A 26736-nucleotide genomic window follows, 5' to 3' on the forward strand; every position below is an offset into this window, starting at 1 on the left:
TGAAAGCTGGTTGGGTGACTTTGGGCCAATCGCTCTCTCTCAGCCCAACCCACCTATAAGGTGGTGGTTGTGGGGAAAATAGGAGGAGGAATAGGCTGACGAGTGACTTATTAAAACAATAATAAAGGTGGGATTAAAAAAAAATTTTTATAAGGCTAATTGGAATTTATGATAATAACATCATCATCATCATCATCATCATCATCATCATCATGGAATGCACTACCTGACTCTGTGGTTTTTTCCCCAAACCCCCAAAACTTTAACCTTAGACTGTCTACTGTTGACCTCACCCCAATCCTAAGTGGTCTGTAAGGGGCATACATAAGCGCACCAACGTGCCTACCGTCTCTGTCCCACTGTCCCCATTTATTTGTATCCATTTCATGTATTCATAATCATGTTTATATTTATATCTGTTATCTTATATATGCTTGCCAACTAAATAAAATAAATAAAATAAATAAAATAAATAAAATAAATAAAATAAATAAAATAAATAAAATAAATAAAATAAATAAAATAAATAAAATAAATAAAATAAAATAAACTTCGAGTGGCCCTTGTCTAGAGTAGAATTTCTGCAGCTGACATTAAGAAACAAATGGCTTTAGGCTTTAGGCTGGAATTGCCCCTCAGCCTGAATCATTGTTTTCACTCTGGGGGATTAAATAGAAATAACGTCCAGTAGGGGGTGAAAAAACATCACCAGATGGAGAGGCCACTCCTTTTGTGACATTTCACTGGCCTACTGCCCTAGAGAAAACTCAGATGTTGTTAGGAGCTCCTTTTCACCAATTTCTGCCCTCTGGATTCTACAGAGGCCACCTCCAACCTGGTACTCTCCAGATGGGCATTCATGTTATTAATGGGGAGTTAAGGCAATTGGAGTTTCAGCCATCTGGAGAATAACAGGCTGGGAAACTTGCTCTTTAAAGATCAGCAGGAAATACGTGTATAGATCCTTCCTGGCTGGATTTGCCTTTGGCTTTGGAGATCTTTGGAGATAAGATTTTTTGCCCTTAGCTTTGGAGATCAACAATCCACTTTCTGCTTCAGCACCTTGAGCAGCAGTTGGTATTTCATGATCCGCTGTACGGGCTTGATAAGTAAATCATTGAGCTGCAGGCGATGCCCCAATTCCTGCTTCAGTTCCTGGAAAAGAGAAAACGATGTACAGCCAAGTCTGTAAAAAAACGTGTGGGAGATTGACTGTGCATGCTATACAGATACCACACAAAATGTGACATGCTTTAAAAGGACACCTGCAAGTGAAAGAAGAGTATTAGAGACTTGGGAAAGCAAGATGGGACCAAAAAAAAATCTAAGATTTAAAAGCAGCTTCACACGCTTACATATTTAGAATGGAGCTTAGCATAGAAGAACATTTGCAGCCTGTTATTCTTTATCTCGGAGCAGAAGGACCCCAGGGATAGGAAATTCATCATTCTTTCAAAAGACCTTTCTTTCCCACCCCTTAGCTCCAAGGACAGGTATTTCTGAGAGAAAAGACAATTCTGAAGCCTGGGGCCAGTCAACAGCTGCTCATCTACTCCTTATGCCAATTTAAAGAGTTAATACAGGCAACCTCTGATGGTTCATGGCTTTTAAAGTCTCCCTCAACTGGGAGTTCTCACCTCTATTACGGCTAACAGATGCCAGGAGTTATTCCCATGGGTTTCGCAAATCATTGCCTACCCACATTAAGATGAATGTGTGGTAGTGTGCAAGAAGAGGCAGATGTGTTGGGTGGCAATGGCTCCATACAAATGCTTCTCCTCAAGATGGGAGCTGCTAGATGACAGGACCAAAAGAGGTTGCCAGGTACCCTGGAGTTCATCTGCGTTGGCTGAGAAAGGGGCACACAACAGCACAAAATCAAGAGTCCCTTATGCCAGCAGGAGATGAGTCAGACACAAGCAAGGTATGTGGTAGAGGCTGAGGGCAGGAAGAAAGAACAAAGCAGCAGTCAAGGCACATAGCCCCTTACCTCAAAGTAAGTGTCAATAAACTCAGAAACAATATGCTCAGATTTGGGTTTGTTCTGACAGTAAACAACATACATGTGCAAACGGCGCTCCTAGAATACAACAGGGAAACAGTTCAGTGAACACTTTGGATACAATTTAACAACATGTATGTTAAAGAGCCAGGTCCAAACCTCCTGAGCAATTTATACAAGTTACTAGTTCTGATGAAAATCTTATTTTATGGCACATGCTGTCTTTTGCCTTTGAGGCATTTTTTATTGTTTCATCCTTATCTGTGCTTAAGCCAGCATTTCATAGCTTGTAGTTCACAGCTTGTAGTCGTAACCATTGAATATGCATACTTACTAAGAAATAAATGTTGTTGTTGTTTTATTGTTATACACACACCCACACACCTGCCCCACATTTATTTGGGATCAGACCTTGTTTTGTTGAATGATTACAGCCAATTTTGTTGAATTATAGCAGCTTATTTTGTTGAATTACTACAGTTAAATAGTAGACTAGGAAAAACATCTTATTTTAGCAAAGTTTCCTTTTACAAAGGAGATTTATGTGTTAATCATGGTAATTCATTGGGGCAACAACAAAATAAATTTGTGAAAAATAAGATTCAGCCAGGGTGTGAATGATTCATGGCAACTCTCCTCTCTTTGGGGTTTGATATTATTTAGAATGTAGCCTTTTTTAAAAAAAGAACAAAGCTATCTGTTCTCAGGCAGCAATTCTCCTAGTTTTCAAAGATGATATTTGAATTTATAAATAGCATTCAGACTTCTTCATTACTGTAAACTGAAATTGTTTTTATTAAATGTTCTTCTGCAGGATGAAATTGACTAGGGCAGATGTACTGACTATTCCTTTGACATGGTATAGTCAATTCCACCTTCTATCAGAAGAATGTTTCTTTCTCCAACCTTCATATAATTGATGACTCCCATAATCACCAACTGAATGGCCAAAGGTCATGGTGCTTGAGGATTATGAGATTTAAAAGTCTGTGAAGTCTGTGCCACATGTAAATAACATTTCACTTTGCAACTCTATACCTCATTCCATTTGCACTGTTATCACGCTACTTATCACCAGTTGTGGGACAATAATTACCAATACTCCTAGACAATGAAAAATCTCTTGTATTAAATATGCCATAGGTCAGGCTAACAAATGCTTGATAAGAAAACGGGATCAATATCATCATCAGAGCATCTAGCTTTCTTAAGATGAGTAAGGGATTTCCTCTTTTATGCTTAAACTTGCATAATCCCTGAATTAATGAGGCTACTGGACATGCTTTCCAGAGGAATTAGATGATTCAATCAAACTAAAGCTCCATCTAGGTCAGCATTCTGCATCTGACCATGGCCGTTCTCAAAATGTTTTAATGCAAATAAAAAGGGTAATTGTTTTGTCTTGGTCTTTAGAAACTAGAAATCTATGCTCCTCGATTCAGAAATGTCATTTAACCATTCAGCTTCTATTTTAACAGCTCTTCTACACTCCAAATGTAGGGACTCACATGCTTTATGAACAGCTCAGCCAGAAGATCAGGGTCCTCCAGACATTTCTCCAGCTGCTTGAGTAAATAACTGCAGTTGGGGGAGGAGAAGGAGCAGATATGGTATCCATGAGATTGGTACCCTTATCCCATCCCCCCATTTCCTCTCCCCCCACCCCCCGGCTTTTATATTACAGATTCAAACCAAAGTGCTTTTCAAAGGAGGCTAAGAAATATGAGTCCTTCTTAGGACTGGATTCTTTTGGGAAAGAAAGGAAAGAGGATCAGTAATCCGTTCAACCATAAGATAGTGGCCCATCAAAATTCTTGTCTCTTATTTTGCTAATTTCATATTGGTCACATTCACCTAGATAGGTAATCACTGAGTCAATATTAGCCCTTGAAACAGTTGCCAAGTAATAATCCAAAGTTACACTAGACTTCCCCCAGATATGGCCACTGGACTACAGTTCCTATTATAGCCATTTGGCCTGATTATTGGAAAGGTCTACATAAGCCCACAGGTTCAATAGGAAGTTCCATTGTTACCACATACCATGCTCTATCCAGAAATGACTGTTTGTTCACTCACTCTTTATGCCAGTCATAGATCTGGTGGATGTTCCCAAAGATTATCTTATCCTTGCCCTTCATACCCTCAGGGATGCCACGGGTATTCATGGTCACCATATAGCCCTGCAAAATCAGAAGAATAGGCTAGACGAGGAACTATTTTGTTTCTTCTTTGAAACATGGAAGGAGTGAATGAAGGAGGAATCAAGACAGAATTCCTGCCCTGACAGAAAGTAGGGATAATGGGCTCTGACTTGGTAACTGGGAGAAAAGGAGTACATGTGCATATACCTTATTTATAGCAACTATGGTTCTGAGGAACCCCTGAGGAACCCCTAATATTTAGAAACATATCACAGATTCCTCAATGAGAGCAATTCCCTTTTTTTAAAAAAATTCTGCTCATTTTTAAATATATTTCAATGAAATATGTCACAGAAGAAGATTTTTGGGGTGATAAGATGCCTTTAGTCTACATGGAGACATGATTAACAATATGTTGACCTACTAAACCAAAGATAAAGTTGTTTTCCTTAAACATGCTACAAATACCAAGTTTGTACTAAGTTGCATTACAAACTCAAAAATTCTTACTTAGAATGTAATATACTTTATAGTAGGATGGGCATCCTGCCTCTATATTTTGCTTGGATTTTAACTCCCATTAGTCCAGTTAACAATATCTCAAAGTAAAGAGCTTATTGGAGTTTAAAACCAAAATATATTATGTTGAGATAGATTTATATTCCTTCTCTAGTGCTTTTATTTGTTGGAGAAAAGAAGTTGAACTGCAGAAGAAGCAGCAAACAGGTGCTCTTTTTCAAGGACTTCGGAAAATATTATGACTGACAAGCAAGGGACACATATTACTGCTACCTTTTCTTCCATTTTCTGGTATTCACCAAAGTTCAAGGATTATTTCTGTACTATCCTCTCCTTTCCGTTAAACCAGGTCTCTATGACTTAGGCGTTTTGACTATAAACCTGAAAAATTTGAATTATTGCAAAAATGGGAGAGTTCAGCTAGAAATAACTCATTGGCAGTAATGAACTGAGGACACTTTAAAATAAAATACAAATTCATTTTAGATATGTAGTAATAGAAGCTCAAATAAAACAAGTTGAAGGGGAGGAGGAATGGAAGAAGACAGTTCAGCAATAAGCAGACAGAAAATTAAAGTCAGTAAAGTATAAAAGGAAGCATTATTTTATTACAAAGGGAGGTTCTGCCCAACTCAAGAAAAGACGTAAATGAACGCACATTTTGCAAAATAATTGTGTCTGACAAAATATTTTTAAAATGCAGAAAATGAAAGACCAATTGTTAAATATATTAAACACGTAACAACTTGTATTATTTTAATACAAGTTAAAAATATAAGAAGCAGGAAATTAGTTAGAAGTGCAATGAAACCATTATATGTCAACAATATAGTAGGAGTCATTATAGGAGTCAGGGAAATTGGCAAATGAATCAAATATATTTTGTACATTGGTCTTTACTTTAAAAGTTGCTGGAAGTATACCCAGTCCTGAATCAGAATTGATTGAAAATAAATGCTCCCCACACTCCCACCCCATAAGGATCAGGGCTTTGCAGCCTGTGGCATTCACCCAACAGATCTTAAAGAATAGTTGAGGAACTGCTGAAGCATGAGACCAGATGTGTAACATCTCTTAAATCAGACTTCTTAACAGAGAACTTGGAAGGTAGCCAATATATTAGCAATATTTTTAAAAGAAAGGGACTGGGGTTGATGGAGAGGAAAAAAGAAAACAACATCCAGGAAATTACAGGCCTGTCTGAGATGCATTGATGAAAAACTCAAGATAACTGATATTGTAAAAATGTGCCTAAGCACAAGACTCGTTAAGGAAGAATTTTTGTGAAGGGAGGTTCTGCTCTGTCAGCCATTTAAAATACTGCACCATAGAGGCATCAATAATAAAGTTGCAGATACAGTAAGTGATCCAGTGAGTGCTATATTCTCAGCTGTTCAGAAAGCTATAATGGGGTGAGCAAGAAGCTCACATGCAACCATCAACTTCCTTTTTTTGACAGCCTAGATCAGGGGTGTCAAACTCAATTTCTTCGCAGGCTGGATCAGCGTTCTAGTAGTCCTCCATGGGCCGGGGGGAGGAGGAGTCGGCAGGCGCAGGCAGGCCCCAACCCCGCCATCACGGCCGCCTCCTGTGCACATGCATGCCTCCTGGGATGGCGTGGGCCAGGCCTGTGCACGCCTGGCCAGCTGCCTCCTTCACACACACACACACATGCCCACCGGGATAGCATGGGCTGGGTCGAAGCTACGTGGGCTGGCCCCTTACAATTTCCAGGACAGCCGTGCCTTGAATTTGACACCCCTGGCCTAGATGATTCCACAATTCTGCTGCTGAAAACTGATGGAAAATCATTGATATTCAGTACTAAAAGGCTAATATGAGCACTGTTTCTCTAATACATTTCTTCCAAAACAAGCCTCCAGTAGGACGAGCCCACATATTTTAGCTTTTAAGTAAAACCTTATCAAATTTTCAAAAGAGATATAAAAGAAGCCAACAGTTCCAGCCTGGCAGAAAAATGTGATTTTTAATATATAAAATTCTTGACTATAAAAATGTTGCTCGCCCTGCAATTGCAGCAGTCAAACGTAGAGATATGCAAACATTTCTATTTCTGAATTCTAATTCCAATTCTAAATGAAGCGGGTTGTTTCACATTTGACCCCATATAGTTAGGATTGAAACAGGTTGTTTCGAATTAAAAAATCAGGGCTTGAGTTTGAATGTCAAACAATTTGTACACAACTAGTCAAGACATAAGAGGATAGACTGGTTGCTAGTTTTGAAAGACAAGCAACAGAAGGTGGAAATAAATAAATAGGGCTCAAAATGAAGTAAACACAAAGTACAAGCTGATTCAATGTTAAAATTTACAATTAAGACATTCAACAGAATAGCGCATTGTAAAGTAATGTGCTCTCTACAGGATATTACATTCCACCCTGTTTTATGTTTCCCCCAGTAGCCAATATATATTTTGTACCCAAAATCGGGCAACCGGTTCTCATTTGAAACTTTGGGATTTTACTTTTGTCAAAACTTTGTCAAAATTTAATATACTACGGTACTGGTATGAACATGGTTAGCCCATCTCAAAAAAATGAGACACAGACTAGAAGAGAGAAAAAAATTGAAGGGGAAAGTCTTCTCTTCATAAGAAACTGAGGTTTTCAAACCTCAAAGGAGCATTGTGTACCCAGAATGGCAATGCAACAATCACACAGGGTTGCCCTGAGTCAGTCCATAGTTACTTGAATGGCTCTTCAGACTGAAGATTAGAATCGAGCATTAATTTTCTTTTTCTTCTGCTCTCCTCAAGCAAGAAGACAGGCAGTCTCAAACAAACTACTCTCTTTGGAGGAGGGAAAATATTTTGCTCAAGATCCCAAAAGATCTGGAGATGACCCGCTGATGGATAGGGAATTAGTGTCTAAGATGTAGAGTATATGTGTGCACCTCCACAATCTGGCCCAGGTCTTCCACGTACATCTTCTCCGTTTCAATCAACTCCCTGAGAACAAACCTGCAGACAAGACGAAGCAGCAGTGTCTAAGGGGAAGGAAATGCATTGTGTGAGCCCTGTTCCCTCTTTTCTTATGTACGGCATCCCTCCCATCTTCTTATTCTGCACACATGTGCCACTTACAGACATACAGTAAAGCCTTCTCTATGCTGAGGAGACTCTTGTATGACACAGAGAAAAGGACCTTGTTTGCAAGCTGCTTAAGATGTGACAGAGCAAGTATGCTGCAAATATCTGAGCAGTCAGTTTTTCCTGAAGTATTACAGGAATGTTGATGCATAATTAACAACTGATTCTATATAGCATGTCATCCTAGCACATTTGGAATCAACACTTAGGACTTGGTGGGATATATCCTGAGTACAAAAGCTATGAAATAACTCTTATTTCACCTCCATTAAATCTGTGCCTCTGTGCTTTTCAAATGTCTGCTACATTTGCCTTCCATCTAGTCCTGTGTTTGTCCCTTTCTCCCATCATGGTTTTAAGCTACTGCACCAATGAAAATCACTTACATACTCTTTTCTAAGGCACTACGCCTCTCCTCCTCTTCCTGCTCCTCAGAGAGTGGGGGCTGCACAAGAGGTTCCAAGGGAGACCCTGGGGTTCTGGGATCCATGGGGAGCAGAGAGGGCTCAGGACACTGTCGAAAAAAGAAGAGAAAAGATTCCATTTCATGTTAAAATTTGCAATAGACAATAATAGGTTAAAAGGCAGGTTGAGGACCAAGGCAACTCAAAACATCTTACTCAAGCAAGAAGAGATACTGTAGTGTCTCATTTCCCCTAACCTCATTCAGAATATGAGAAGTTTGATGGTGCTCAGGAAGGAATATTAATCACGAATCCGGGTTTACTTTTCTGTTTTTGAACAGATACTTGTTTTTGATGCTGGACACTACTGACATTGGCCATACATCCCTTTTGATTTCCCAGCTTCTGAAAAGCAATTTGAAACCCCTTCATTTCTGAAATTTTAGAAGTTATGAGGTAAATAAAGCAAATTGCTGACCCACCATGAGCTGCTCCAGGTTTTGCGGTAACAAAAATCCCAAAGGGAAAGAAAATACGCTAATGCTCCAAGTTACTGGAGGCTTTGCAGGTAGCTGATCCTTTGCCAAAGAAAAGAAAGTTATAGAACCCATTTCTTTTTAAAAAACAAAACAAAACAAAGAAGCCCTTCCAATTTAAATGACTTGTTTTTCATATACATTATATGCAGAAAAGAAAACTGATTTACTTGGATTTGGTTATCAGATCATCTGTTTTAATAAACTTAAAGAGGTATATAATCTGTGAGCAAATCAAGCACTGCTTCTCAATAAGATTTACATCGAGTTCCAAAACTGATGTTATTTGTAAAAACTAGACATGCACCCTTCTCTGATGCCTGCCAAATTCCACAATGAAAGTATTGTTGAATTCTGTGGTTCTTGAGTGCAACCTGTTTCATTCTATATCATTTTTGTTTAGAGAAACATTTATATGGAAACATCAAACTGTTTCCACCTTACCTAATTATTATGGCCTTTAAAGTTTGAATCTGTATGGCATTATTATAAATCAATGAACGCCTATTATAAATATGTCTTGAAATTTGCTAATAACATTTTGGCCAACAAAGCATTAATAGCCTGTTTGTAGTCAGAAATTTGTGTACATAAACTTCTGAGTAACAGTAGGCTTCATCTGAATATAAGAATCTATCTTATGTGGAATCAATCCAATGATCTAAACCAGTTATATCCAACCCATGGCCTACGGGCCGCATAGAACCCTGGACAGGTAGTAATGGGGCCCCACAAGATCATAATAAAAATATTTTAAAATGAAGGAAGTTTGTTATGTATTGTATATATATTAACTATATTATATATTTTATATGTGGCCCAAGACAATTCCTCTTCACTCAATGCAACCCAGGCAACCCAAAAGATTGGATACACCTGTTCTAATCGTCATATACTACTTAAACACAATGGCTGTAGCTCTTCACAGCTCCATCAGTTTTTCTCTTCAATCTTGTATTTAAGAAAGACAAAGGATTAAATTGAGGACCTTACATATAAAGCTATCCCATCTAACTATTCAGAACAGAACAGAACAGAACAGAACAGAACAGAACAGAACAGAACAGAACAGAACAGAATAGAATAACAGAGTTGGAAGGGACCTTGGAGGTCTTCTAGTCCAATTTTTTCAGATAAGTAACCCTACATGCACAAGGAAGAGTTATTAGTAGCAGTTACCACCTTAATAAGTTAGATGGTTTTGTGATTTTGGAAGGTTTCCTTAACCTCGCTCTGTTTCTGCCACTTTTATTTTACTTTCTTTTTTAATTGCTTTCTTGGTATGATTACACAGAATAATTTCTTTTCTCCTAGCTCCCTGTGAATTGGTATTGCCTGAACTGTAAGTAAAGTACATATTGGTTTTTATGAAGATGGCATAATTCTTTAAAAGGGGAAATTGGCTCAAGAAGGGAAAGAAAAAGAAAAGGAGAGAAAATAGGATGTAAATCAGAACTGAGACCAATTAAAGAAGTCATCACAAGATTGTCCAGTCATTCCTATTCTTTGCCTGCCTTTGGCTGCAGCTAATCTCATTTCATGCAACACTAACCGCATGAGCTGCAAATATTTAACTTCAATGTCAAAGTATTTTTCTGAACCAAGGTAAGCAACATAGTAGTCATGAGTGCAATTTTGGGGCTTTCTAGCCTATATCCTAATGTTGTGGGAACTGTATCTATCTTCCCAGAGAAAAGATAAAAAGTACATAAATTTGTATTTATATAAAGTCAGCATATACATTTAAACAAACAAAGTATCCTGAGTGTTGGTGAAACAAACCCTCCCAAATTTGCTTCCAGGAATAAGAAGATATTTTATAGTGTCTCGAGCTTAAATTTCCAAATGTGTTCACCGCTTCACAAAAGTGGTTGATTCTTCTTTAAAGTCTGCTTAAATATAACAAGCATCCATCAAGATGTGCATTGAACAACATCTAATACAAGACGTATTTTCTTCCTGCCTCTCCCCACCTTCACAACCCACCTGGTTGGGTGTTTTTGAGCCATCTCCTTCTAGCAGGTTGGAGAGCAAGGAAAGGTCTGGGAGATGAGTATTGCCATCCTGAAATTATAAGGGAAGGGTATCAAACAACTTCATACCCAGGTTTATAAGAGGCTATACAGAACTTTCCAATCCTCCTCTTTTAAATTTCATTTAGGTAACAGCACTATTGCTCACATCATTACACACTTTTAGCACCCCAAATCTCTGCCCATGCTCTACACAGCTGCCAGTTTGTTCTACCAGCAAAATGAACACACTTAATCAAAGCTTTTCTGTAAATCAAGTGTGAAGTTTAAAAAAAAAATAGGCATCAAGGTGCATCTAGGAAACTGGCTCCATATTAAAAAAAAAAAAAAGGTTACAAGACAAATCAGAATAACTCATGCTATCGTACTGACAAATGAAAAAGGAGAATGCTATTTTGAAGGTTGACTCTTTCTAATCCACTCCGACAGGCGATAGGTGATCAGATGTTTCTGATTCATAGTATCATGTGCATAATGATGCTAGTGTTCTTCAACAGCATATGTCTTGTCTTGCTTGCTCAAATGAACTATTTGTTCTATGTCTCGTAATCTAGATCAACATCTCCAACTTGGGTTCCTTCCACATCTGTGGATCTTAACTTAGGGAATTCTCAGCCATGGACATCTGGATTGCAGGAAGCTAGCCTAAAGTCAATGGACTATTCTATCAGGGCTGGCGGTTGCCTAATCCTGCCTTGCAGCGAGGGACTGAACAAAATAGCTTTTGTTTGCACAGGCATGCATTTCTTTGCTCTTACTGTGCTGATTGACTCCTGTGGAACAGCGAACGGTTCCTCTGGTTGGCTGAGGAGGCCTAGGTCAATACTCTTGCGATCCTCCTGGCGCCCGTGGCGCCTTGTCCGGCCTTCTGTTTTCCTGAGTGGGCGTTCTCCCCGAGGTAGCCCACCACCACTTAGCTTGCGCACGGGGTTGGTAAGCCATTTCTTGAGGGTGCTAACTGAGTGGCGGGAAGCAGGGGAACTGGGAGCTGAGCTGCTAGATGCCTGTGGCTGGATTGAAGCCACTGATGCAGAGATGCTGCCATCGCTGCCTGCAACAGCGTATGGATCTGCAAGAAGAAGACAGAGACAATGAGTGCATTATCACAAATGTAAAGCACAAAGGCAAAACATTCAAGTAAATGGATTCAAGACTGCCCAAATAAGTTATACTCCATAACCTGTAAATGGATTCAAGACTGCCCAAATAAGTTATACTCCATAACCTGTAAGTCCTTCCACTAGTTATGAAAGCGTACTCTATGGTATTCTATACATTCTCACCAAGGACAAGATCCTCACTCAAGGTGGCAGTATACGCGTTGCACGTAGAAAGTCCAGTTGAAGTAGCCTGAGGTAGTAAGATGGGAAATACCCTTTGTTGTATTATTAAATTTTATTTTTCCTTCCCAAAGAAATCTTCTATATTGTTGGTTTGTTTATTATCCTATTTTCCTTCAATAATAGGATTCATTGCTGCATGTATGGGGTTTTTGGCTAACCTTAACCTACACACTGATCAAGCCCAATCCTGTCCAGCTTCAAAAAAAAAGCTGCTGCACCATTCACTCTCATGGCTATCAAGAGAATGGATAGCAGAAAGCGGGCCAATGTTCTGGCAGCATTTGAAGACCAACAAATGAAATAATTATGAATTACATCTTGAAGGCCTCGAAATATCTTTTTATGCTTTGTAGTAAGGATGATAGGGTTTTTCTTTTGTCTCTGAATCAGATTTGAACTGGTGACCACATTGAAGATTTAGAGTAGTTAAAAAAGCTGGTAGGAATTGGGACCCAGTTATTTGGAAATAGACCCCTTGATCAGTGATGGGTTTCTACCGGTGAGGCCTGGTTCGGGTGAACCGGCAGTGGTGGCTGCAGGAGGCTCCACCCACCTGCCTGGACATCATCAAGGATGCTCTGTGCATGCAGAAGCACAGTGAGCAAAGCAAGAGTGCTCGTACATGCTCACAGTTCCAAACCAGTAGCGAAGGTAAATGAAACCCACTACTGCCCATGATACTTGTTCAACAATTAATTTGAGGGGCATTTATTTATTTTTCAGGATTATAGAATGCTCCACTTGTATTCAACTCTAAACAGCGAACGTGCATTCTTCATAACCAGGGTTAAAATGATACAAATCAATCACTAAAAAATCTTAAATCACCAAGAAAACATTATTTGAATATAAACAGTTACAAAATGTAATGGGATATCTGCACATCATTGAAAAACCAGGTGTTAATAGTCTTAATGTCAAAGAGCTGAAGCCACTCTTAATTGCATCCCTTTGCATTCGCCAAGCTTATTTAAAATGAATACTAAATTTCATGTTACGCTTTTTTGCTTCAAAAATCAGCGCAGGTCCTTATGCATAACACAGCCTCCTTGTATGAACTGCAATATGCTCTACATGGGGCTGCTCTTGAAGCCCACTCAGAAGCTTCAACTGATTCAAAAAGCAGCAATTTTGGCACTGAGGAGCATATTGTGTTATGCCACGTGACAGCCCTGCTTCGTAAGTTGCACTTGTTGCCAGCCTGCTTCTGGATGGGATTCAGTATGGCATGGGGTCTGTTTATTTGTGGGACGCCTTATCTCTCTGGGTGTCTGATTTGATCTGACAGGGTTGGCATGCTCCAAGTTCCTTCAAGTTAAGCAGTGTCATTTATCAAGACCTCAGAAGTGTGATTTCTCTACTGCAGTACCTGCCCTCTGGAATGAGGTTCCCCCTGAAATTTGGTAGCTCCCAATCAGATGGTATTCTGGAAACCTAAAAGACTTCCTAGATTCTGGGCTAGGGTGGTTGGTAGCCCTTACTGGATGGGTGATATGTTTTTCTACTGTGTTTCCCCGAAAATAAGACCAGGGCTTATTTTCTTTTGATCCTTGAAAAAACGGCTAGGGTTTCTTTTCGGATGGGTCTAATTATTGACTCACCTCGTGGCGGTGGCAACAACAGTCCTGCGTAGCAGGAGCCCACTGCCAGCCCACTTCTTCTGCGGCCACTTGCTGCCACTCGCACATGTCACCCCGAGCCTCCGTTTTGCTGTCAGAGCCTTCCGGAAAGCCCTGAGAAACGGGCTCCAGATTGATGAGCCCGGTGCCCCCTGGCTTCTATTTCACCTTCAGATGCCTTCCTTAAAGCCCTCTGCAGCCAATAACAGTTCTGTGGGCCGCAGAAGAAGTGGGCCACAGAAGAAGCAGCTGCAGAAGAAGGAGAAGTATATGCTGGAGTGTGCGAGGCCTGGTAAGTAGGGCAATTCCACACATCCCATTCCCACCCTAGCTTAATTTTTAACCTTGCCCCACCCCCTGCACTCCAGGGTCGGTGAGGTCTTAATTAGGGCTAATTTTGGAGGTAAGGCTTAATTTGAGCGCATGCGTAAAAAACATGATAAGGCTTCTTTTCGGGGTGGGTCTTATTTTAGGAATAACATGACATCTTTGGCCAGATTCACCATCTTCTTTAATGTTCTACAGTTTATTTATATTCAGTGCATTTGCTATTTTGTCTTTTAATACTGTGTGGCACCCAGAGTTGATCTGGAACTGGGCGGTATCCAAATCAATCAACAAACAAACAAACAAACAAACAAACAAACAAACAAACAAAGTGCCTTATAGCACATCTGCTTTATATGCATTCATTGCAAACCTTGTTGGGACAACTTCAGTGCAATTTGAAGATGAACAGAAGTTGCATTAACAATAGCCCTATGTAATTAGCAAAAACTTCAGCATAGTTTGGATATTTTCTTAAATGACGGAAAACCTGCATATCCATTTCATATATGACACACAAAGTTCATTCCCCCCAAATTTGGCATCCAGTCTGGGGAAAAGCCACTGCAAGTTACAGGTCCCTCAATTTCACTAAAAGCAAATACCACCCCTGAAATTAAGGACATATATTGAAGTGAACTGAATGTTTTTGCACTGAAAAAGTTTCTCTCTCTCCCTTCCCAACCAATATCATGAACAGGATGTTGTTGTTGTTTTGAAGCACAGCTTATGCCTCTAATCAAGACATAAGATTCAGTAAGAGCAAGAGTACAACCACTTTCCTAGGAGACACAGTCTTCATTTAAGTGCAACGGATGGGCCTAGAGAAACCGAAAGCTGAAGCAAAGACAGGACATTAATATTCCTCTCCTATATTCTAGTAGTGAGTTGACATAATGAAATAAGGTTTAAATTAAACCCCGGTTGATGGGCGCAGGTGTTCATTTGTATGCATTAATATTTATTGAGTATGTATGAAAATGCAATCATCTGGGTGAGAATAAAGGCTAAATTTACACAATCCAAGTTCTGTGTCAGGAAGTAGACTGATTGAGCTGTGTACAGAAGCAGTTATGAGATCAGTTACACAATATGTGTGATTTTTCAAATAAACCCTAAGGTTACTAGCTCAATAACATCTTATTCTGGATTAGACAATAAACACCGGTTGCACGCAAGCTGACTACATAGTTAAGTGATTGCATACATATTTATGCCAGATTTGTACAAACTGATATGTACTTGAAGTCTAGGATTTATTTATTGTCTGATGGCTGGTTGAATCTATGAATAAAAGAGCACGTACAGAATTTTATTTTACTGTGTATCAGACAACAACCATCAATTAATATAATCATGGGGAGGGAAATCAAGTAAAATTCATAGATGTGTGAACCAAGAACTGATGGCTCACAGGTGAATTAATTTTTGTTGTGTACTTATCTCACCTTCTTCATGGAACTCTGTGCAATATACACAGCCCTGTCCCTTCTAGCTCATCCTCCATAATTACCATCTAAGGCAGGGGTGGGGAACAATAAACTTCCTTATAACCTTCTCTCTCATCTTAGAGCGGGGTGGGGAACAATGGCCCTTTTATGACTTATGAACTTCAACTCCCAGAATTCCTGAGCCAGCATAGCCCAGGAAGCATAGCTGTCATCTAAGATGAGAGAGAAGGCTGTAAGAAAGTTTGATAACCATATGAGGATATAAATTGAGGTCTCCTTGACCCTATTTCACATTATAAATACTAGACTAGAATATACATGTAAACTGATTCATAAAAGTTCAGGGATGTTGTCTGAAGTCTGTATCTGCTTCGTTTCCATAAAAATCCATGACTGAGATTTGGTAATCAACTATGAATCAGTATGATTGTGTAAATTAATTACTTTGTGGCATGTGAGTGATTCAAATACGGCTCCGCTTGAGCAGTATACCACCGTATAGTCTGAATTTGATGAAAACTGATCCAAATGTACTTTAAATTGCAAGGGGTTTCTATTTTCCAGATGTTGTTGAACTGCCACTCCAGTCACCATTGACTATGCTGGTTAGGGATCTTGCAAGTTGGAGTCCAGAAATATGTGGAAAAAGCAGTTTCCCCACATCTGTTTCAAAACAAATCATGCTTAGCTTCAACAGAAACGTTTGGTTTAGCTACTTTGGCCCATTTTCTGCTTACTCTCATGAAGTGAGCCTGAATGCAGGGAATTATATCTGAAAATGCATGTTGGAGACACTCCAATAAATGTTTGTAAGCCAGCAGTATTGTCCCAATGCAACTAGCAAGATAAAGGAGTCTTGTTTTCAGGAAGAAAAAACCCCACTGTATTGCAGTAATAACCATTTAGCCAGGGGCCATAATTCAATACAGTGGCATGGCACCTGCTCCTGAAATAACACTGCCTGCGTCAGGAAGTAGAGATGTGTCAAGCCAATGCCACAGGCATCTAAACCCACCTAGGAAACTAACACGACAGTGTGAGGGGTGTTGCTATGGCAACCAATCAGCTCTGTACATGTCCATGGTCTACTTGGGATGAAGGCTTAGGAAAAAAAAAAAAAACAATTTGCACCCACAAAATATAGCATGCAATGTCATTCTTACCGCTGCTGCTTTATTACTCCATGGTCTGAAGCCTGTACCTGAAGTGCTGAAATTCGTCTTGACTAAATGTTCTTTCACAGAAAATATTATTTCTACAGAAAACTAGCAAGTCAAGGACAAGGTTGAAAGCTTATGTAAGGACCGCTAATGGAAAGGAGAATGGAAAGGACTTCTCATTTGCACTCTAAAGTGATATAAATCAGAAACAGCTTTACTGGACTCCACTTTTTGTTTTTGTTTTATTTTGATTTGTTTCCAAATCAAATGACTTTAAAGAAAAGTTCAAATTGGCTATTTGGTCCAAGTAGTATCTATATATGCATTTGTGAACCACTTTTAAGGGCAGTTTATGTAGATTGTATTTACCTCTAGTCTAGATAATTGTAAATTAGGCTAAATATGCCACATCCTCAACGAATGCATGAACTATTTTAACTCCACAAGCCAATTACCTTTCATCCCTAACACACGTTTTATTGAGGTGGGGACATTTCTAATTTAAACAATTGGGCCAATGCTCTGATGGATGAGGGAGGTATGAGGGCGACTACAGGGTTATCATTGATGAAAGAAGTGGTCAACATTTTCTGTGTGGTGTAGCTTTTTGAGCATTTTAATAGAAAACAGGGGCACAAACCCGCTTTGCATTGTATGAGGAATATGAATATTTTTTAAAAACACTGTTTTTAATGGCACCCTACCACATGTTATCTCAGCTTCACTCTCTTTAAGACTAGCGTCATCCCTGGCAACAGACAAACCTCTTAGTTTTTTGCTGGTATGGAAGAACAAAGAAAAACAGGGATCTGTCAAGAATCTATTGCGTCCCAGCTAGTGATTGGGCCACCCTCAAAAAAGTGTGTCAGAAATAGCTGTTCAAGTCTGCCTTAACAACACGTTATGCCAGTCCATTCCCACTGGCTTCTCTCCAGAAGTAAAACATGAGTAAAGAGTGCAAGAGCCATGTTCACCTAAGCCAGGGGTATCAAACTCGATTTCATTGAGGGCCACATCAGGATTGTGTTTGACCTCGGGGGCCGGGGTGGGCGTGGTCGGGGTTGGCATGGCCAGCTTGACGTCACTCGTCTTGGGGGCGTCTATGGTGGCCCAAGCACTCTGCCAGCGAAAACAGGCTCCAGAGTTCCATTTCCAGTTGTGACGGCCTCCTGCTGCCCTCTGCCAGTGGAAATGGAGCTTGGAGGGGAGACCATCGCAGCCAAAAATGGAGCCTGGGAGGGCTGCATGTGGCCCTCCCAAGTTCCGTTTTTGCTGGCAGAGGCACGGCGGGCTGGTCCTTTGCTGTTTCTAGGGCAGCCCCGCGGGCCAGATCTAAGCACCCCGTGGGCCGGATCTGTCCCCCGGACCTTGAGTTTGACACCCCAGACCTAAGCTATATGTTGCTAAATGCTGATCTCCTTCAGATTCCTCCTGCTACTTCTATGGGTGATGGAGCAACCATTAATATCAGTGGAGGAGGAATGTGCACAGCACGTTCCTTGGCAAGGCCTGGTGTAACAGGCTGCGCCTTCCACCATCTGTTCTTCAGGAGTTCAGTGTACTGGTGGGTGGAGCCATGTGAGGGAAAGAAAGACTCAAAACACAAGGGGAGAGGATTTCTTTACACATTTCCTTTTATTCTTCAGCAATGTATTTTTCATGATTTTTTAATGGCAATTCTCAACATATATTACAAAAAAAAAAAAAAAAACTGATCCCCCCTAACCCTTTCTTATAAACAACAGTAAAAAGGACTTTCTGATAAGCAGTTTTGGGTAATGATGGAAAGAAAGTTTGGGAACCATTTTCATTAAAGCCTACAAAAGTGTAGAAATAAAAGCTGGGCTCATGGTTGTTTGAATGAGAACACCATCAGTCTATCTATGGTGGCTGATTCAAACCATGATATTGCACATTAGCCTACCCAGCTGTGAAATAGCAATAGCAATAGCAATAGCAATAGCAATAGCAATAGCAATAGCAATAGCAATAGCAATAGCAATAGCACTAAGACTTATATACTGCTTCATAGTGCTTTACAGCCTCCTCTAAGCGGTTTACAGAGCTAGCATATTGTCCCCAACAATTTGGGTCCTCATTTTACCCACCTCGGAAGAATAGAAGACTGAGTCAACCTTGAGCCAGTGAGATTTGATCTGCTGAACTGCAGCTAGCAGTCAGCTGAAGTAGCCTGCAGTACTTCACTCTAACCACTGCGCCACCTCGGCTTGGTACAGTGTTTATTAAGAGGTAGTAGTCATTATGGAGCTTTGCGGGGTATAATGGAAGCCACAAAAACCATTCACAAAAAGATTTTCTCTTTTTGTGGCTTCTAATGTTTCTCTGTTTTATGGAGACATGTACTATATTATTACTTTTTCACAAATTGCAAAATTTAGAGATGAAATCTTTCTTAAAATTGCCTTACCATGGTACGTAGGAATAGTTCGAACTGCTGCAGGGATATGTCTGTGGATATAGGACCTTCTGTCCATAAAGAAAAAAATGGCAATGGAGAGGGCATTCTGTGCCAAATTCCTAAAAACCATTATCTTCCCTCATAAAGCAGCAGAAGATATCATCATTGCTTTCGGTATTTTTAAGGTAGAAGATTCCAATGCAGAAATAGAGATGATTATCTGATATAAGGGCATTTGGCAGCATGAACATAGGTGTCCAGCCAACTCCGGGAACACTAATTGCAGACAATTGCAAACATAATGAGTAAGGTCTTGTAAATAAAATATTGTTATCTAAAATCTCCAGACTTCAAAGACAAAATCATCAACTTCTTTTTTTGTGGCATTTGTTTTTAAGTAACTCTAGAATTAGTAGCATACAGAATCATATTTCAAAATGACATATCTCCCCCCATTTTAAGCATGAAAGCTAGTAATTAAACTTAGGACTCCAATTTTTACCTAAGAAATTCTCCTAAGCAAGCCTCATGGAAATAAGCAGTAACTGTGAAATGTTTATTAAAAAAAAAACACAAAACTTGGAGATGGACTGTGCCCTTCCTCTTCTAAAATAAGAACAGCTAGATTCTATCTATTTTATCCACTAATTTGAGTCCCCTCCAACTTAATTTTTTTATCTCTCTCCTTCCTACATGTTCTCCGGGGGTGCATACCCAAGATACTTTTTTATGCTTCCTCTTAGATCTTGAAAGAAAATGTATTTAATTCTAAATGCTGAAATAATTTTGGATACATTCAGTATGACTTCATGGACAGAGGTGAGTGTAGATAAGTTAAAAAGAAATTTTCCAGCTGAGAGATCCTCCTACCTTTGTTTCTTTCTTTAGTTGAGCATAAAGAGACATGTGCCCCCAATCCAAAAATGGACGTGAGGGACTGGGGGTGGGAGTGGTGAGAAAACCTTGCTGGCTTCCTAGTTCTTCCTTTGCTATGTAAAAGTTTTATTTAATGGATCCAGAATGACATGCTCACTCCCTAATGCTACAACCCTACATATTAACAACCCACAACCTAAATACGATAGACCTCAGTTCTCATTGGCTGTGCTGGCTAAGGTTTCTGAGAACTGAAGAGTATGCCCCCCCCCTTGAAATCCAGAGGTTTACTTCTGAACAAACATGATGTAGATGACTGCATTACAAAACAAATTATGTAGAAAAGCACAAAAACAAATGTTAAAAGTGTTAACACTGAGAGCATTATCTTTTCACTCAATACAACAAAGTAGCTTGCCTCTGGCAGAACATTTGATGTTATCAATACAGACAAAGCAGATTATTCAATATTCACTTCCCTACTATGCTTGAGATAAAAGGGTAGTTAACTTTGGCTTTTCTACCTCACATTCATTGCCTGTGATCCCCATGCACCAGCCAAAATGATTCCATTACACAGGTAGTTCATTGGTATATGTCAGTGATGGCTAACCTTTTTGCCATCGCGTGCCAAAAGCGGAGGGAGCGGGGGGGTCACGCGTGCATGTGCCCACACCCATAATTCAATGCACCCCACACATGCCCCCCCGCGGTCCCCCTGCTTTTAGCACGTGATGGCACGGTGGGCCCGGTAGGCCCATTTTTCACCCTCCCCAGGCTCCAGAGGCTTTCTAGGAGCTTGGGAAGGGCGAAAACGGCCTTTCCCATCCCCGTGGAGGCCCTCTGGAGGCCGGAAACAGCCCGTTTCCTGACTTCCAGTAGGCCCGGAAGGCCCGAAAATTAGCTGGCACGCTGGAGCTGAGCTAGAGCAACGCTCATGTGCCCACAGTTATGGCTCCATGTGCCACCTGTGGCACGCTTGCCATAGGTTCACCATCACAGGTATATGTCCTCTGTTTCTGGTGCATGTTATCTGTTTCAGAAATTCCTGTTCCTAATCAACTGATCCCATGAAAATCTTGTAGGTCTATTGACTGAGGCTTTAAAAGATGGGGGCAATTTTTTGTACACAGAAAATGAACAGAGGGGCCATAGCATTTGAATGCTCTATAAACAACTCTGGCATAGCAAGAGGTTTTTGAGATGACAAGACTTTTATCATCTATAGGCTCTTACATCAAATCTGAGGGAGAATGAATGAATATAAGTAACACTAACAATATGTTTTTCCTCCATGCCAGCGCTAATAGATGACAAGATTTGATGGATGACAAGATATCCAGAGTTCCTACCTGAGGGAGATGGGCAATTCAAAAAAGTGAAAAACAAAGTAAAAATAAATGAATAAAAATATTACTTTAGAGTCATGACACTACAAGGGCAACAACAACAACAACAACAAAAAAGCTTAAACTTTGTTCCAGGAAAAGGAATAAAGAAAAGATCAAAGAAGGTTCTCTTAAACAGCATGCAAGATAATGCCAACATTTGCATTTTCAGCAATAGGGTGAGCACAAGAAAGGTTGCTCCCTGGGGGTAAAGATTAAGATCATAACAATAGCAATAGCACTTAGACTTATATACCGCTTTACAGTGATTTACAGCCCTCTCTAAGCGGTTTTACAGAGTCAGCATATTGCCTCCAACAATTTGGGTCCTCATTTTACCAACCTCGGAAGACTGAGTCAACCTTGAACCTGGTGAGATTTGAACTACCAAATTGCAGGCAGCCAGCAGGCAGCAGAAGTAGCCTGCAGTACTGCACTCTAACCACTGTACCACCCGAGGCGCTAGATCATGTTACTTCCTTCTTTGTTTCATATACAAAACGTGAGGTAGGAAGGCAGTTGAACAGAATCATAAAGTTGGAAATATCCTCAGATTTCATCTAGTCCAATCTATCGTTTAAAATAAATATGCTATCCAGCTTCTGTTTAAAGACCTTCATTGAAAAGGAAGCCACCATTACATAAGGTAGCTTCTTCCACTGCTTGACCACATGAAATTTCTCCTAGCCTGAACATACTTCCCTGTAGTTTCAATCCAATAGCTCTGGTTCTGCCTTCCAGAGAGAACACTCCATCCTATATATGAACGTACTTTAGGTATCTGTAAGCTACTACTGAATCTCCTCTATCTTCTTTTCCAAGGTAAAATATATCTATTTCCTTTAACTGTTCGCCACAGGACTTGATTTCCAATTCCCTGATCATTCTGATGGCCCTCCTTTAAATTCACTTCAGTTTGACCGTTACTTTTTTTGACTGTTTATATCTGGAACTGCTCACACTACTCCAATTGGGGTCTGACCTGGGCAGATTGGAATGGGATAGTTACTTTTCATAATCTGAATTCTACATTTCTATTAATACAACATCACAAAATAGATTTGCCTTTTTAGTGGCCACATCATGCTTTCAGCTCATGTTCAACTTGTGATCTACCAGAACATAAGCAATGATCCCACTGAGTTTCAATGATGCCTGTGATATCATACTTGTCCTCCTGTATTACGGTAGTACTTCAGGTTTTCCATTTATTTCCAACACGCTACATACGGGTGAAGAAACATCTGAAATTGGGAGTAGTACCCCCTACTGATCTATTGGTACAGTTTTTTGCCAATCTCTAAGGCTCACCTCTGTTCAAAGAATCAATTTGATTCTATTCTTGATTCCAAGCAGTAGCTATGACAAGGAAATATTTTATCATATTAGTTTTGCTAATATGCAAATTTTAGCCATTCTAATATTATATCCTTGTATATACAGCCATAACTTCTAAAATGTAGTAACTATTAACTTATCCTTTGTCACCTGCACTGTTGGGTCTTTGTGGGTTATTCAATTCTGGGCTTATATCAACCTCTAAAACATTAAGCGGTGGCTTAGTGGGTAGGACCCTAAGCTTGATCAAAAGGTGGGCAGTTCAGCAGTTCAAATCCCTAGTGCCGCGTAATGGAGTAACCTCCCGTTACTTGTCCCAGCTTCTGCCAACCTAGCAGTTCGAAAGCATGTAAAAATGCAAGTAGAAAAATAGGAAGCACGTTTGGTGGGAAGGTAACAGCGTTCCCTGCGCCTTTGGCAGATAGTCATGCCGGCCACATGACCATGGAGATGTCTTTGGAAAGCGCTGGCTCTTCGACTTTGAAACAGAGATGAGCACTGCCCCTAGAGTCGGGAACGACTAGCACATATGTGCGAGGGGAATCTTTACCTTTTAAAACACCTCTAGAACACTGGCAACAAACAGTTTACTTCTCTGCATCTGAAAACACCAAGCTGCCTTAAGAGCTCAAAGCAAAGGCAACCTAATATTACCCACTCCCAAAATATGCTATTTTGGAAGTTTGTTCTGCTATGCCTAAAGGTAGGGCTGGCCCAGCTTTAGAGAGATCCATAACGGAAGCTCCTGTAGAGAGTTAGAATATTGATCCATCTGGTCTCTGACTCAATACTGCCTATTAGCATTGGCAGCCTAAGACCTCAAAAGAAAGGAAGAATTTTTTCAGCTGTGCTGTCTGAAATTCCTGAACTTGAGACCTTCTATATATTCTTCAATGCACACATTATTTCAGAATTATGGATCCATTCCCAAAAGGATAATATAGAAAATGAAAGGGTTAGAAATGTTTATGATCCAACTGTAAAAAAGAAAAATATATTTCTTAAGAATTCATTTAGACTCAGCACTCTTGCCTCATTTAATTCCATTCTAGTCTGCAATATATTGGTTGTATAATCTTAAATATCACAGTTTTCCCCAAGAGAATTCTGGAAATTGCAGTTTCATGATACTAATGAGACTTCACAGTTAGAAATGTCTAATCCTACTCACGCACTGAGTTTCCCAGAGAAGAGGGAATTTTTATTAAAGAAGTGTCTTTTTCTAATTTTTTAATCAGTATTACCCCTACCAACATCCTAATCCCCACTTAAAAAAACAATAGCAACACAGACTTAAGTTGGTCCTTTGATTCATAAGATCTACATAATTAGTTCACCCTGTGAAGATCCTAATAAAGTTGATGTGCAATTTGCTAAGAATAAAAAGAAATTTGGAATGATGTCTATTTGGAAATAATTGTTTAGAATTTAGGGTGACATAGTAGAATATTTAAAATTTAAACATTTTGAATAAGATTTTTCTTTCTTTCTTTTTTTTAAAGAGGTAAATGGATAAAATTTGGAACAAAATTGGTTGAGGGAATGTGTGTAATTGTATTTGCTTTATACTGGATCAAACTCTTGCTCTAAAAAGATGTATATTATGTTTTATGTCTTAAAAATAAAAAAATTCTTTTCAAAAAAAAAAAAAAGAACTTGTGGCAGAAAAGAGAGAAAGAAAAACTTTCTAAAGGACTCGTAACATTTTACGTTGAAATAGACAACTCTTATTTTGATTGAAACTTAACTGGGTTCCTACATGAATCAGTATTTACGGCCAACATCAGAGTGGCTTCAGTGAGCACCTGACATGTCCCATAAAAAGGCTCGCTGTCAAATCTTGGAGTCCTTATCCCTTGACATTGTTTCTGCTTTATTTGCATAATGACAGCACTAAAGAGGTTCTTTCTTCTTTGTGTACTATGAGAGGTGGAGAAGGAAAAAGGCATAACAAATATGCAGAATGGCAGAAACATGGGACACGCTACAAAGTCAATTTGCCTAAGAAATTCCTATTCTAATGTATTTAGGTAAGCACAAAATGCCTGACATTTCCTTTTAGTATTTCTTTAAAAAAACAAAATGTTGCTTTAAATCTAAAAGGTAAAGATAAAGGTTCCCCTCGCACATATGTGCTAGTCATTCCCGACTCTAGGGGGCAGTGCTCATCTCCGTTTCAAAGCCGAAGAGCCAGCGTTGTCCGAAGACGTCTCCGTGATCATGTGGCCAGCATGATTAAGCACCAAAAGCGCACGGAACGCTGTATCTTCCCACCAAAGGTGGCCCCTATTTTTCTACTTGCATTTTTTATGTGCTTTCAAACTGCTAGGTTGGCAGAAGCTGGGACAAGAAATGGGAGCTCACCCCATTATGCGGCACTAGGGATTCGAACCAATGAACTGCTGACTTTTCGATTGACAAGCTCAACGTCTTAGCCACTGGGCCACCACGTCCCTTTTTTATATTAAATATTTTTATATTAAATATTGTTTTGAATCTACATACATTTAAATAGCAATAGCACTGAGACATATATATTGCTCTATAGTGCTTTACAGGCCTCCCTGAGCAGTTTACATATTGCCCCCAATAATCTGGGTCCTCTTTTACCAACCTCGAAAGGATGGAAGGCTAAGTCAACCTTGAGATGGAAGGAGTCAAACTTTTTTTCCCCATTTTTTTCCATTTTTATTTATAAATATAAACTAAACAGAACAATAAAACGTACAAAACATAAAAACATATAAACATCCATTTCAATACATGTTGGAAGGAGTCAAACTTTTACAGTTGGCAGAATTAGCCTGCAATACTGCATTCTAACCACTGCATCACCATGGCTCCTTAACCTGACGGTGATGATTAATGAGTAGACCTGGTTTTTTTCTCTTCCTAGGGGATGACAGTTCAGCCTAATATAGGCATCCCATAGAACATGGGTTTTTATCTAAACAGTTATACGAATCGTATTACTGGTGTCACAGCCATGGGCTAACAGAGAATCAAAGAGGTAGAAAGAAAAACAAGAAGAAAAAGAATTACCAACAAAAGGCAAATCTAAAGGAAGAAATGTGGCATTAAAAGTAAATAAAAAAGAAAATAGTCACGCCATATTGAGAGTCAAATGAAAGATCCCACATCTGCCAGAGGTGATGATTGTTGCAATTAAGTTGAGAGAGAGCACACAAAGCACTGGATATAGAATAGAAGGCCTGGGCTCAAATCCTTGCACTGTTTAACAAGTTGTTAGCAAATATATTCTCTCAAATTTTCCCATGTGGGAATAACTGTGATTCACCTCACAAAGTATGTTGAAAAGGCAAAATAGATGAAGACGAAATTATTTCTGCATATTAAAAACATAATATAACTAACACTAATCTAACACTAATAATACAAGTCATCAATTTAAGCTAGCTGAAAGCTTTGTTTTAATCAAAGCAATGAATAAAGGAACCAGTAATCTAAGCATCTTTCTCAACTCTGTTGTCTTCCAGATGCTGGCTGGGAATTCTGGTCACAGTAACCCAAACACTTCTGAAGGGCACCAGTTTGGGGAAAGCTGCTCCAGTAAAACATAATTTTTTAAAAAAGCTAAGTACATGGATTTAACTTCCAAAGGACAAACGTGCAGTTTTCTGTACATCTGCTAAACTCTGAAGCTTTTTGAAGCAATCATTATAGAATGTTAATTCTCTGATCACCTTGACAAATCTCACTCATGTGTTCAGATGATGTAGAATCTCACACAAAATGTGTTCATCTTGCTTTAACAGAATCTTTTATATGTTGCATCTCCTCCTCCATTTTCCCCAGACAGCCATTAATTAGGCATGATAGCTAGGCATCACGGGTGATATTGTTCAACGCATCTGGAAGTCATTAAAATTGAAGACTGGTCAATAGGCTGAGGCGACTCACACAGTGGTTCACCGTGCAGCCTGCTTTCTTTCTGAAGTTTTTCAGAATACAGTATATGGTCAAAGGTGATACCCGAGCTGTTCACCAAGAATGGAACATTTCCCCCACCCACCCACTATTTAATCAGTTTTGAGAAGCTGAGCA

At 39.5% G+C, this 26736-nt stretch overlaps 1 protein-coding gene across 2 annotated transcripts in view; it reads right to left on the reverse strand.

Annotated features, from left to right (window-relative positions):
• The window catches only part of ARHGEF25 (Rho guanine nucleotide exchange factor 25), a 78484-nt gene that overhangs the window by 19207 nt on the left and 32541 nt on the right, over window positions 1-26736 (reverse strand). For both annotated transcript variants that reach the window (XM_070937979.1, XM_070937980.1), the window contains exons 3-10: window positions 11509-11819; window positions 10704-10781; window positions 8164-8291; window positions 7582-7648; window positions 4082-4185; window positions 3511-3580; window positions 1991-2080; window positions 1063-1155 (exon numbers count right to left, since the gene is read on the reverse strand). In XM_070937979.1, the coding sequence (XP_070794080.1) occupies window positions 1063-1155; window positions 1991-2080; window positions 3511-3580; window positions 4082-4185; window positions 7582-7648; window positions 8164-8291; window positions 10704-10781; window positions 11509-11819 (941 nt within the window). The remainder of the gene's footprint in view (window positions 1-1062; window positions 1156-1990; window positions 2081-3510; window positions 3581-4081; window positions 4186-7581; window positions 7649-8163; window positions 8292-10703; window positions 10782-11508; window positions 11820-26736) is intronic.

Source organism: Pituophis catenifer, unplaced genomic scaffold, assembly GCF_029215685.1.
Source record: "Pituophis catenifer annectens isolate HBS135680 unplaced genomic scaffold, rPitCat1.0.hap2 SCAF_2, whole genome shotgun sequence".
Lineage (NCBI taxonomy): Eukaryota > Metazoa > Chordata > Lepidosauria > Squamata > Colubridae > Pituophis > Pituophis catenifer.